The 13,688-nt window shown below is 51.0% G+C and overlaps 1 protein-coding gene across 2 annotated transcripts in view; it reads left to right on the top strand.

Moving 5' to 3' along the window:
* The first annotated feature begins 3,581 nt into the window (after window positions 1-3,581).
* The window catches only part of DTX2 (deltex E3 ubiquitin ligase 2), a 36,298-nt gene continuing 26,191 nt past the window's right edge, over window positions 3,582-13,688 (top strand). Inside the window, exons 1-2 of one of the 2 annotated variants that reach the window (XM_063174072.1) lie at window positions 3,582-3,656; window positions 9,079-9,468. In XM_063174072.1, coding sequence (XP_063030142.1) covers window positions 9,156-9,468 — 313 coding nt within the window. In that variant the 5' untranslated portion in view covers window positions 3,582-3,656; window positions 9,079-9,155. Of the gene's footprint in view, window positions 3,657-9,078; window positions 9,469-13,688 lie in introns of those variants that run through there. The other variant, XM_063174073.1, reaches the window with a different exon arrangement.

Raw genomic sequence — 13,688 nt, 5'->3', positions numbered from 1 at the left:
GCATTCTATTCTTAGCCAGCCTTCTGATGAAACCTTTTCTCCTATTCTTTTAGTATAGTTTTAATGTAATATATATCATAAAATAATAAATCAAGCCTCCTGAAACATGGAGTGAGATTCTCATCTCTTCCCTCATCCAGGAACCCCTGTGAGCACCATCACAGTCCCCCAGCAGCTGGGGGAGGATCTGGCCCACATCAGATCCATCCCTGCTGTGTCTCACTGGCCCCTGGCAGGAACCAGCAGCAGCTGCTGCAGAGGAAAATGAAACGAAATTTCACCTATTATCCTTTGCCTGCAGAGGAATTTCTTCCTAATTCCTGTCACTTTGGGTTTGTCTGCTCAGGGAAATTAATGTGAAATCGAGTGGGCTGTGAATTGCAAGTGCTGCAGCAATCCCAGCAGAGCTTGGACAGGCAGTTTCCTAAGTGGCCAGGCCATTCCCTGGAGCACCAGGCTAAGCCTGGCAATTTAACAGAGCCTCGAGCACCAGGGTTTGTAGACATTAATGTAGGACCTCGAGCCAAAACCCTGTGAGAGGGAGCAGCCACGGAGAAATTAATTCAGCAGCCTTCCAGCAGCACTGCAAGGAAAGGAGCAGGGGGAAGGCAAATGTTTGGCTGGTTACCCCAGAGTGTGGATGGATCAGACAGGAGGTGATGGCTCGATGGAGGACTCAGTGCTTTGCATGCTGATTTGGGGAGCATGCAGAGAAGGGTGTGGGGAAGAGCAGCACCGGGAGAAAGGGGTCCAGCTGAAAAAAAAAAAAAAACAAAAAACCAAAAAAATAAACCTGAAACCCCTCCCCAAAAAAACCACCCCCCAAAACATGAGGGACTATGTAAAAACCTGGGGATCATTAAGGTAAAAATCATGTAAAATATAAAATATTTTTGCAGGCAGTGAGGATTTTGAGGTCTGCATCCCTGTTTTCACAGGGTCCTTAGGGGCAGCAGGACACTGAGGTTCAGCTTTTAGACTTGGGGGTTATTGAGGATCTTTACAGCCACCCTCACATAGCTGGAGGAGGTTGTGCAATGGTGTCTGACAGGCTTAGGGGATCACGAGACCCCTCATTCATGTTGCCCATGGCTCTGTTAACCCCTTCCAGAGTGTTGGATCATCGTGGAATCACTTATCACAGGATAAGTGATGGAGAGGTGTGAGAAAAGGGAGACTGAGGACCAGCCATGCACCTGTACTGCTGAGCTGAGGCACCTCAGCCACTCACTGTGCCTGGCAAAACCCTCCAGGGACCCTGATGCAAAATCAGACCATGAATCCCTGCTCAAAAATAAAAAATTAAATAAACCCAATGCAATTTAAGACTCTTCCCACAGCTCAGCCACCACCTGGCTGCTTTATCTCTTCCCTCCAGCCAGGAGATGCACCCAATTCACCTCAGCTCTGCCCCACCCTGCAGCCCTTATCAGCATCACCCTGAACCTCACCCATCATCCCTCACCAGCCTGGGCTCCTCACTGGGAGCATCCCTTTATCTCCCAGCCATGCCAGGAAGGTCTGCAAGGCTCAATAGAAACCTTTCTTCACCATCCTCAAATCTCCCTGAAACCTTTTCCTATTAGGATCACAGGATATTTAATATCTGTCCAGCCATGCAACCACATGGATCACACAGTCTGCTCCCAGCACAGCTCTATGAAGCATTCCTATCTATTTTTCTGGAAAAGCATTCCTATCTATTTTTTCAGGGAAAAAAAAAAAAAAAAACCCTCTGGATTGCTCTCCAGTTTCTAATTACAGCCTCAGGAGACAGGAATCCCAAGCACCTGAGTTGTAAATGTGAAGCTTATTGCTCAAGCAGACACATTACAAGCAGGCTATCAATCACTTCTGGCAATTATTAGTACTTTGTGAGTATTTTGAACTCAGGAATGTGACAGTCTCATCCATCCTGGAGCAGAGAAATCCATGGGCATTTGCATACCAGGCTGAGCTGTGGGGGGAGGCAGCTCCAGAGGTTTTCACTGCACATTTTGGGATGAAAAACAACTTTATCCAGGCTCTGTAAAGATGAATCTCACATGTTTAACCCTGGAAGAAGAGCTTTATAATATCCCTCCATGCCTACAGTATAAAGTGCTTCTATATTCTTTGTTTGTTTGGGTTTTTTGGGGGTTTTTATTGTTGTTTTTTTGTGTGTGCGTGTTTTTGTTGTTGTTGAGTTGTTTTCTGTAACTACTGACTCCAAACACAATTTCCTTTATTTTATAAACCTTTTGGGGCAGGTGTACCATGGTCTGGGTGAATCAGTGCTGCTGGGTATAAAGTCCAGGGAGGTTTCAAGTCATTTGATAAGGACTGGTGAACATTTCCTGGTTCAGAAGGAGTTGTGATGATCTTAAGGGGCTTTTTCAGCCTAAATTATTCTCTGGTTCTGGGTTCTTTAATTACTGCTGCTGAGGTGTTGGTGGGGGTCCCAGGAAAGGGAAAAACCCAGGTGGGGCCTGACCAGCCTCGAAGAGAGCATGAATAAGTGATGCAGCACCTCCAAGATGCTCCAGGATCAGAGGAATTCCTAAATAAACACACACACATCTTGCAAGGGTGGTGATGGAGGAGCAGTAATGTCTCACCCCCCAGTACTACCCATGCTCACACTCACACGGATGGTATCACACTGACATGGACAGTATCACACTCGTGCACAGTCACACACATTGTCACACTCCCACTGTCCCACATACACACACCACCAGTTCTCTCTCTCACACACCATCACTGTCACTATCATTTACACAATCACTTTTCATGATACATTCGCACTCACTGTGACACACAATCATTCACACACTCATTATCATTCACTATCTCACACACAGTCACTAACACACGCTCATTGTCACACACTCACCGTCACACATCGCCACTTGCACTATCACACAGTATCATACACACTCATTATCACTATCACACACTCATTACCACACTCATTATCCCACTCATTACCACCCTCGGTCCCTCACACTCATTATTACACTTATTACCATATTCATTATCACATTCATAACCACTCTTGGTCCTGCACACTCACACTTTTTATCACACTCATTACCATATTTATTATCACGCTCATTACCACACTCAGTCCCGAACATTCACACTCATTACCATATTCATTATGATACTTATTATTACATTCATTACCACACTCTGCCCTGCACACTCACACTCTTTATCACGCTCATTACCATATTCATTATCACACTCATTACCACACTCGGTTCAGCACACGCACACTCTTTACCATATTCATTATCACGCTTATTATCACTCTACTACACTCGCTCACACATTCACTACCATATTTATTACCATATTCATTACCACACTCATTACCATATTCATTATCACACTCATTTCCACACTCGGTCCCGCACACTCACAGTCTTTATCACACTCATTACCATATCATTACCATATTCATTATCACACTCATTACCAGCCTCGCTCCCACCCCGCCTCACGCTCGCCGTTCCTCTCCCTCACGCCTCCACCAATCACGTCCCTTCCTCCCCGCGTGGCCCCGCCCCCTGGGCCCCGCCCCCTCAGCTGGCCCCCGGCGGTCTCTGGTGCGCACGCGCGGAGGTTCCGTGACCGCGGGCCGGGAGCGGCGGCGCCGGGCCCTGCTCGGGGTGAGGGGCCGGGGGCGCGGCTGAGCGGTGACGGGACCGGGGCACAGCGGGACAGCGGCGGCGCCGGGACGGGGAGCTGGGTCGGGTTGGGCCGGGCTGTGCTTCGCGGGGCGGGCACCCGCGGGCGGGCACCCCCGGCACCCCGTTCCCTGTGCCGCGCAGCCCGGGCCGTTCGCGAGGGACCGCCGGGGCGGTTGCGGCCGCTCCGGGCCCGGCCTGCCTGGGGTCCCGTGGGCCCGCGGGAACGGGCGCTGTTCCTCTCGCACCAGGCCCCCCGCCCCGCCGCACCTTCCGGAGCGGTCGGTGTCGCCCGGACAGCCGGGGGTGTCTGTGGTACCGGGGGCGGTGGGAGCCAGCAGCGGCTGCGGTGGTGGCGGTGCTGCCCAGGGCCGGGGGAGCTCCCTGAGGGGCGGGCGGCCCCCATGGGCTCCTCAGGCGGGACCCGGCTTGGCCCTTCCGGAGCTCCAGGGGCTCCTGCCACGAGCCGAAGGCATTGGGGAGTTGGAGGAGCCCTCCAGATGGTGCCAGGCTCTCACCTCACAAATCAGCGATCTCCCCGTAAATAACAACCCCCCTGCATGCCCAGAAGGACCCAGGAGCGGTCGGGCTGCACGCAAAGTGTGGTGAGATCCCGTGGCCGGGTGGGATCTGTGTCTGGCTGTACCTGCCCTCTTCTCGCTGCCTCAGTTTCTCAATTCACCCGTGCCCGAAACCAGCCCTCGGCTGAACTGTCAGGCAAACGCTTTGTTCCGCCTCAGTTGCCGTCTCTATTTTCCCCCTCCGAGGGGAACTTGCTTAAAAGCTTGTTTTGAATGGAAGCAGTCCAGATTTGGAGCAGCCGGGTTTTATTTCTTGTGTTGTTTTGGCTGTCAAGCCAGGCACCTTGTGCCGTGAGGATCAGCTTAGGGCAGGACTGGGATGGATCTGCGTCTTTCGCTGTTCTTTCTCTTTGGTTGGCGCTGATCGGTGCTGGGTGCTTGTGTAAGGGAAGGTGTGTTTGGGTGTGAATTACCTGGCAACAGCTTCCAGTCCTGTTGCATCGCGTTTTGCTGTGCCCACAAGTGCAGCTCAGCTGGTTTGGGGTCGGGGGAGGGCACAGGGCACCTGTAATGCTGCTCCAGTCGTGCCCCCTGCACAGGGTCACGTTTTACTGCAGCCCTGTGGGCTCCTCCCTGTGCTTTATGTGCTCCCCTAATCCCTGGGTAATCTCTTCCCATGGGATCTGTGGTGCCTTCCCAGTCCTGTCTCTAAAAGTGGTGTCGTGATGTTTAACGATCCCTCCTGGGCGCTCTCTTTTCTGAACAACCTGCTGGAAAGTCTCTTATTTTACCAATCTGGTGGTTTTTATTTTTAATTCAGCCCAGCTCAAGAGCTCCCGAGGCTCCTTTTCTTTTCCAGGTACAAGCTTGCATTTCGTGATAACTTTTATCAGCTCTGGCAATTCAAGTTCAGAAACTTAACAAAAGGAGTTGGCATTTTTAGAAATCGTCTCAGACCCATGAATTTTAAGATCCTACATTTAAAGCGAAAGAGAATTCTGCTTTCTGGAAGTAGAGCAGAGAATTAAACACAGCTTTCAAAGGTTTCCATTTCCATTCTCCAGCTTTCTCACCACCATTTGCTGGAGTTGGAGGAGCAGGGAGTGAAGCTGCTGGAAAACACATCTGAAATGCACTCAGCTTTTTTCCTGTCCAAGTCCCCAATTAAAGCCATGTGGACAAATGTTTCAGAGGTTGTGCTGGGAGTAAAGTTCCAACCAAACAAATCCATGCTCAGACTCTGAGCCAGTGTTGCCAAATACCTTCAGAGTGAAGGGCATCTGGCTGGAATATTTAAGTCTGCACTTGAATTAGCCAAGGTTTTGTTTTCACTGGAGGAAGGGTGGCTCAGAGGATTTTGTGACTGGAGCCACAACTGTTTGGTGAATAAGAGCTTTTAGGGCTGATGTGAATTTCAGCTCTTCAAGGTACTTTTAAAGCTTGAGGTGAAGAGTTCTAGTCCATGGGATTTGAGTAAAGATGTGAGCTGGGATGTGTAACACATCCCAAACCACGTCCCACTCTTCCCCAAACCCTTTTTGCTGTGGTGTAATGCTGAGCACTGTACAAGCAGCTCCAGTATTGAATTTCTCAACTTTTACTATTTGTGTGCTGCTGAACTCTCAAAGAGAAATCAGGAACTGCAACTTTAGGTCTTTTCTTTGTTATCTGCCATTACTGCAGGAGACTTGTGTAATTCTGGCTTACTGATGCTCTCCCACATTCCTCACTTCCCAATCCATGCAAGCAGCTGCTGGCTCCAGCAGCTTTAGCAAGAGCTGGCAGGAGGCTGAAATGCTCCCCTTGCTCCTCCTTTGGAGCAGCAGTCCCAGCACAGGAAATATTTTCCCTCTGTGATGGGGAAGTGGATGCTGGAGCACGCGACGCTCGCGTGCAGCACCTCCACGTGTGCTGCAGCACTCACAGCATCGCTGCCACCCGGGGCTGAGGGACAGGCTGGTGTCACCCTGCTGTCACCCCTGAGTGTGAGGTGGCACGGGAAGGAAGGAGGTGGCTTTTCTGCCTCGGTGTCTGCTCGTTTGCGTTTCCTGCTGCTGTTTCAGAAAGGAAGGAAAAGGAGCCGCTGGGTGCCTCCTCACAGCCTCCCTCTCCTCCCTGCTCTGCGTGTGGCTGCTGATTAATGTTTGGTGACAACTTCGGGGGGGGGAAAACAGTGTTGGTTCTGTATTTGGGGTTCAGAGCTCCTCGTGCAGCTGGGGGGGACAGAAAATGCCACAGCCTGGCTTTTGCTCTGAGTTAAGCATGGACAATGCTGGTGGTCCTTGAGCTGGAAAAGTGTTGGTGTGAAACCTGCCATAAAGTGCTTCTATATGTTTGTTTTGTGGGTTTTTTTTTGTTTGGTTTTGTTTTGTTTTTGGGGTTTTTTTTTTCTGTAACTACTGACTCCAAACTACTGACTCTTTATTTTATATGACTTTTGGGGCAGGTGTATCGTGGCATGGGTGAATAAAAGAAGTGGCAGAGGCAGGTGTTGGATTTGATACCTTAAGTCTTAATTTGCTGTTTGGAGCAGTGAAATAACTGTCCTTGGAGTGGATTCCTAGGAAAAGATTAATAGCAGAGACCAGGGTAGCATCTTGGTGATGTTGGTTTGTCACCGAGACCAGTTGAGCTGAGGGTGTTGTATAAAATCTCAGAGCAGCTCATAAAGTGATTTACACTGAATTCCTGGGGAAACTGTTGCCTTCCTCTTCTGAATGCAGACGTGTGGGTGGGTGTGTCTGTTCTGTGCTCACTCTCCTCTGTCTTTTTTAAGCTATCAGGCCACACGGGCGTGACGGATGGGACGCTCCACGGAGCGTGGGCTCTTCCCCCATCCGGCAGGGATGTCATTCTCTGTGCAGATGGCATCCTCCAGTGGAAGCCACCCACTGCTGCTCTGCCTCTTGGGAGACCTGAACTCCTCCATTGGATGGGGAGGAAGCTCACGGCTCCCTGCTGGCTGCTGGGAGTTAAGCGAGCAATCAATGACGCGAGGCCTCGCAAGGGAGAAGGAGAATTTATTTTAAAACAAAATGAGTTTCACTCATTCACAGCCGAATCCACCTACACACGAGCACTAGAGCACTAACATGGGGATCTCCAAGTGGTTGTCCAGCATTTGGACAGATGTGTGTGCAGATAGTTTGGACAGGATTCCTTGGAATGACACAACAGATAAGGAATGTTAAATATCAGACCTCTGGTGATCACGTGATGCCTTTGGATCTGTTCTTTTTACATCCCTTGGAGGCTGAGATGGTGATCTCTTCTTGTTGGAATTTATTCACTGTCCTTTGTGTCTTTGTCTGGTCCTTGGGCTCCTACTCTTTCTCTGTTCTTCTCCAAATCATCTCTTAAGGGCTTGAGTCTCTAATGCTGCTTGTCCTTCATTTCAAGACGGTCCTTGTTTTTCAACTGAGAAGCTGCAAATAGGTGTGCTTTGATCTTGAAGATCTCCTAAATCAGTGCCCTCAGCACAGGCAGTTGATTGTGCCCTGTGTTCCTCCTGGCTCTCTTGTACTCCTTCCCATCTGTTTTTTGCTGGGATCACACTGAACTAAAGAAGAGTTTGTACCGTGATTTGCAAACTGTGCATTAAGAGTTGTTTCCTGGCTCTGTTTGCATGTGTAATGCCTCACAGGAGTCGCAGGACTCATCCTGGGCCAAAACTAAGTGATCAGAAGCCTGAATGGAGCTGATGGTGTAGCCCTGGAGCTCAGATCAGTGTGAAGGGTTTGGGAACCGTTTGTGTGACTCAGTCATTTCTGTGAACGAGTGTTTGGCCAGCATTGGGGTGGTCAGTGTGGTGCTGCCAGGAGCAGTGCTGAGCATGGGCAAGGGGCAGAATGGCAGCTTGCCTTGGCACACTGCTGGCTGCTGAGTGTCTGCCTGAGCTCATGCCAGGGCTTGCAGGTCTGCCTGACACAGGGAGGGTTTGGTACAGATGTCTGGTGGCTCAGGTGGTGTTTGGTGCCACAAACCATAGGAAACAGTGTCTCCCTGAAGAGTGCTTGCCCTCAATTAGCACAAATTGCCAGCACTGGCAGGGAGTGAGTGGTGGTACCTCACTCACCCTCAGCCAGAGGGTTCTGAGGCCAGTCTGCTTCTCTGGAATCCCTTAATCCATAGTGGACATCCTCTGTGAAAGTCAGAGCTTGTTCCCCTCTGTCCTGGTTTAGGACAAATTAGGGGAAATCTCCAAAAGGGAGCCCCCCCAAACAAAACAAACCTCCAGCCACCCCTCACCCAACACCGGGTTCGGGAAGGAATTTCTCGGAGGAGCAAAGTGGAAAACAAAACCTATTTATTTACAAGTAACAAAAGAACACTCCCCAACACAAGAAAAGAAAAGAAAACAGACTGTGTTGTGAGGGCGCTAAGCTTCTCTCACAAGCTCCAGGTGTCCTGGACGTCTCAGGTCAGGTCCGGAGCCGGTCCAGTACCTTCAGGGGAGGGTAAGAAAGAGGGAACAAAAGAAAAGGGAAAAAAAAAACAGCGCAAAAAGCAGAAAGCAAGCAAGCAAAGCGGCTAGCCAAGCCAAGCAGCCAAAAGCAAAAAGGCCTGGTCAAACACTCCCCACCTCTCTTCCCCGCCCCGCCACAGCAAGGCGGCCAGGGTGGGGGGCGGGAAGAGAGAAAAGGCACAGCTGCCAGACACAACACACGATATTGGCATAAAGGCTGTCACCCCACGACACTCTCTCTTATGTGATGTGGGGTGGGGTGATTTGGGACATCGTTCTCAGCTCCCTGTGCTTTCTCTTTCTTGCCGCAGGTCCCCAGGAGAAGATGGTGTAAGGCCAGCTCAGATGGCTTGTATGATGTGGGGCGATTTGGGACATCGTTCTCAGCTCCCTGTGCTCTCTGTGTTTCTTGCCGCAGGTGCCCAGGAGAAGATGGTGTGAGGCCAGCTGGGCTGCCCCTCGGAGCCGCGCGGTGCCCGGAGCTCAGGGAGGAGCATGGCCGCAGCTCAGGGAGCGGGAGGCGGCTCAGCCTCGGCCGCGCCCTCGGGCCCGCCCGCTTCTGCCGCGGGGCTCGGCGGCGGCTCCACGGCCGTGGCCGTGTGGGAGTGGCAGGATGAGTTCGGCAGGTGGAGGCCGTACCGAGGCAATGTCTGCAGCTACATTGAGCAGGTTATCCAGGCCTCGCAGCAGAAGGGCCGGCGCTCGGGGTCGGGGCTGGTCAGCAGCATTCCTTTGGGACACGCCGATCCCGCCTTGGCTCCCTATGTCATCGACATTCCAAGCCTGACACAGTTCCGGCAGGATACAGGTAAGGGAGATTCCCCACCCGTTCTGCTGGTGTGCTTGGGGACAAGCAGGGCCTCGTGCTGTGTATGAGAGCCCTGCAAAGCTGTTTGTTACCGTGCTGGGCAACTCTGAGCATCTGAGCAGCATCTGCTGCTCTCCTAATGCTGTGTGGAAAAATCTCTGGAGCTGGGGGCAGGCAGACAGCCATGATCTCTGCAGGAGCATCATCAGGGGACCCCTGGAGCTCCCAGCCTGTGAGCCAGAGCTGTCAGAGCTGGAAACTTCCCTCCCCCCCCCAATCCATTCAAGATCACTTGCGTAAAAAAGGCCTTTTTACGATTCCAACCCTCCTGCTTGAATCCCTTGCTCCCTCTGGAGTTGGAGTGCCAGCTGCTTTGCCTTGGCATGCAGCCCTGCTCAAGCTGCTTGTGAGTGCCTGCAGCCCCCGCACGACACCAAAACGCTGCAGCAGAATCTTCCCTCCACTTGTGCTGGGTGAGCCCGGCTCGCTTCCTCCCAGGGAGAAAGGGCAGGGTGGGATCAACAGCAGAACTGAAACCTCATTTTCATTCTCCTGTCTCTGGGGTCACTGGGAGTAGCAGCTCAGAATTTGCAGAGATGACTCCTGCCCTTTTTTGCTGCAGATGTGCTGAGCAGCTGGAGCTTAGAAAAAGGGCAAGGGTGGAATGCATGCACTTCATCCCTGGAAAATCCAGGGAGATCCCGAATTACACGCCCCAGATGAATGGCTGCTTTGGAAAGTTTTTCATCCATCAGTTTCCCCTTTGTCAGTGTCTCTCCCATCACTCCAGGACGCAGTTGAGCATCATGCCAAGCTTTGTAGAGGGGCATGTGCTGGTTTCTTGCCAGTTGAAACAGTAAATGAGCAATATTTTGAATTAACTGCATGATCAGCCAGTTCCAGCAGGAAAGGGAAGTGGTTGGAGCAAATGTCAGTGGTCATCACATCTGCATCCGTGTTTTTATTCTGACTTGGTGACCTTAGGCTGAGTTTATCTAGTGGTGTCCTGGGTGAGGTGAGGAGCTTCTAAGCTGGATGTCCTGGCAGGTGTGCTCAGCTTGGCCTGTTCAAACACCTGGAAGGCCAGCTGAGGCTGTGGCTTTGAGTGGTACAGTGTGGACCACCAGAGCTGGCACCAGCAGCTGTTTCTCTCCTGGTTTTTTTCATGCCAAACTTGTGAAGGAGCCTTCCAGCCTCTGGCCCTTCCAGTCAGTGCTCCAACCTGTGGGCAGCAGCCCTAAGCCTTGTGCTGAAGGTGAGCAGAGAGCCTGTGGGGTGGGTGAAATGTGTCCCAGTGTGAATGGGACATTCTTTTCCACAGGTACAGCTGTCTGTCCTTAGAGGGTTTGTATCTCTTTAGGTCCTCAAAGATCTCTTTAGGTCCTCAAAGATCTCAAAACAGCCAGTGAATATTGTCCGTTTTAGGGTGGTTTGGAGCTGTTCTTCTCTGGGGGACAGTCCAGTTCAATTCTGGAAATGCTGTTGGCTGATATGATCTCATCTTTCCACTAGATCTGAGTTTGAGTTAATAACAAAAAGGCTGATTCTGCTCCACAGCTCTCCTGCAGTGTTTCCCATTGATCCAAAGGGATGCTGATCAGTGCTGTGAACTCTCTCCACAAATACCTGTGTGCTCTGCAATGTGACTGTTGGAAAAGCTCTCACATCCCCTTGCCATGGCCCAGTTCTGAGCAAATCTTTTTCCCTCTGCAAGGCTCTGCCTTCAACGTGAGCCCTCCTGAGCCAGCCGCCAGCTGAACTTTGTCATGTGCTGGAGAAAAGAATCTCTACAGGAAACATCCCCATGAAAAATCTTTAAACAGTGCAAAAAATAGGCTGTTGTATTCTGCTCATTAGCTGTTAGACAGATAAATAGGCTCTTCAAAGGAAGCCAGGGAGAATAACAGGAAGCCAGTGTTAAGGGGAGCAGCGTCCCCAGCAGCAGGGAGTGACAGCTGTGCGGGGGATCTTGGGGCAGAATTAGCTGTGGGCTTCAGCTGCTGCTCAAGGCAGATTAGCTGGGAGTGAGTGCAGGGGAGCAGCAGGAGTTGTCCTCTCCCCACAGCTGTTTGCCCACCCTGGAGAGGAATGCCAGTTTCCCAGCCAGCCTGGGGGAAGGGAGATGTTTTCCAAGCACATTGCCTTGCTCTTGTTGTTGACTCCTAAAAAAATCTTCTTTCTACTGCTGTTTGAGGGTGTTAAAAACACAAGTTGCTTGCAAGTCCTGCAGTCCTCTTTGTGCTCTTTTAGCTTCTGAGCTGCCAATGGAGCAGGGGAAGCCTTGCTAATGTCCTGAGATGTGTCCCACTGGATACCTTGTCTTACCTGTAGCAGTCCCCTTTCTCTGGGAGCAGGTTCCTTGCACTCATGTCTCACCATCTCATTCCCAGTCCAGTCCCATCCTCCTCCTGCTCAGGGGTTCATTCCTGAAGTTATCCACCTTTTGAGGCTGTTTGTGTTTCTGAAACTTGCTGGATAGGAGAAGTCATTGCTAGAGTTTGCTTTTGGCTGTTTAGTCTGCTTTTCCACTAAGGCATCAATTCCAGGCTGGGAAGGTCATCTTGGTTCTGATAGTTTCTGCCAGAGGAAGGTCTGGTGCCACAGCAGTCCTGAGCTCCATGGTTGAGCTGTTGGGGAGGTTGCTGTAGTGTTTTAAGTGTGCTGCTGAGATGTTTGTTGGCTGGTGTCACTGGAGACTCCTGCTCTACAATAAGCAGGGTGCTTGGTGCTGCTCTGGAGCAGAAACACAAGTCCTTGGTCTGGCACATTCTGCCTTGGAGAGAACCTTGGCCTTTGTGTCAGCTCTGGAGCTCCAGCAGTGCTGAGATAAGGAAACAGTTACAGTTTTCACAGCTGTTGGGTACAATAAGAGCAGCATGATCCTCATGCCAGCATGCAGAGCCTGAACACAGCAGCAGTTGGATTCTGGCAGTGTGGAGTCCCACATGGGCTGTCCTCCCTCTTCTTTGGGATGTGCTTTTGGGTGTGAAGCCTGCCTGGATTGTCTGTGCCCCACAGAGTCTCCAGTGATATCCTGGGGCAATTCTCCTCAGGCTTTAGGTGTGGGTATTTGTAAACGTGCCAGTTTTCACCTGGGGTCCTGGAACATAGTGCCATAACTCTCATGACCTCTTTAGAGGCTGTATTTTTTTTTTCTCTTGGTGCTCTTCTTTGAACTCATCCTGTGCTGTAACATCTCACTGCACCCCTGTTCACCCTCACCTTCTTGGATCCCCAGACTTGCCTTCCCCACAGCCTTTCCTGCTCCTCTTTCTCTGTGCAGAATGCTGCTGAGGGTTTTTTCCTGCAGTAGCAGTTTTGACCCTGCTGCAAGAACCCATTTTCAAAGATTACAGAGCTTCTGTCCTGTTTGGTGGCTTCCTTCCCTCTCATTAGGCTGCTGCTTTTTTGAAGTAAGGGATGAAGTACCCAGGAGTGGAGTCATCCTGGAAAGCCAGGCTTCCAGGGAGTTCGAGCTCCAGCTGTCGCTGTCGAGCGGCCTTGCAAGAGTAGAGTTTCTCCTTCCATTTCTCTCCTTTGTCTGAACAGCTGCTCTCTCCAGTTTTAAGTCACTTCATTGTCTTCCCCTCTCTAGCCTTGCTCTCTCAGCAGTCAGAAGTTTGCCCTTCTCCAGAGTCTTTGCCCTTGCCCCTTGTGGGACTTCCCCCACTCTCCCAAGACTGAAATTTCCCCGTCCCTTGTGTAACAAAGTGGGTGTTCAGCCCCTTAAGTGCTCCTACAAAGTACTTCCCGATGGTGTCTTGTCTCTATAGTTACTCTGTTGTCAAGGCTGTGGGAGTTGTGTTTTTTTTAACCAGATCTGTGCCTCAGCCTGATTTTTTTTTTCTTTTTCCTTTTTTTTTTCCTTTTAACGTCAGGGAGGCATATGTGATCACTGTGCCTTTGTGCTTGGGTGTGTCTGCGTCTGCATCCTCTCTCCTTCCCTCCTTTCCCACCCTTCCTCCTTGCAGCTTTTGAACCTGCTGCCAGCCCACAATCAGATTTGGCAGAGGGACAGGGATCTCAGGGATGTTGCGTTTTTCTGAGCTTCATGAGCAAACCCAGCCCTTTTGGGAAGAGAAGATCTTTTAGTGTCCTTCTTGAAGGGACAGGGAGAAAGGCAGTGTGGATCTGTGCAGAAACAAATCCCCAGGACAACATCCCTCTTGGTTCTCTGCTGGCTAAATGGTTGTGTGTGACAGTGTTCACAGGGGTCTCAG

Source organism: Melospiza melodia, chromosome 21 (assembly GCF_035770615.1).
Source record: "Melospiza melodia melodia isolate bMelMel2 chromosome 21, bMelMel2.pri, whole genome shotgun sequence".
Lineage (NCBI taxonomy): Eukaryota > Metazoa > Chordata > Aves > Passeriformes > Passerellidae > Melospiza > Melospiza melodia.
Note: the sequence above shows the minus strand (reverse complement) of the source record. Positions and strands in the feature narration are given on the sequence as shown.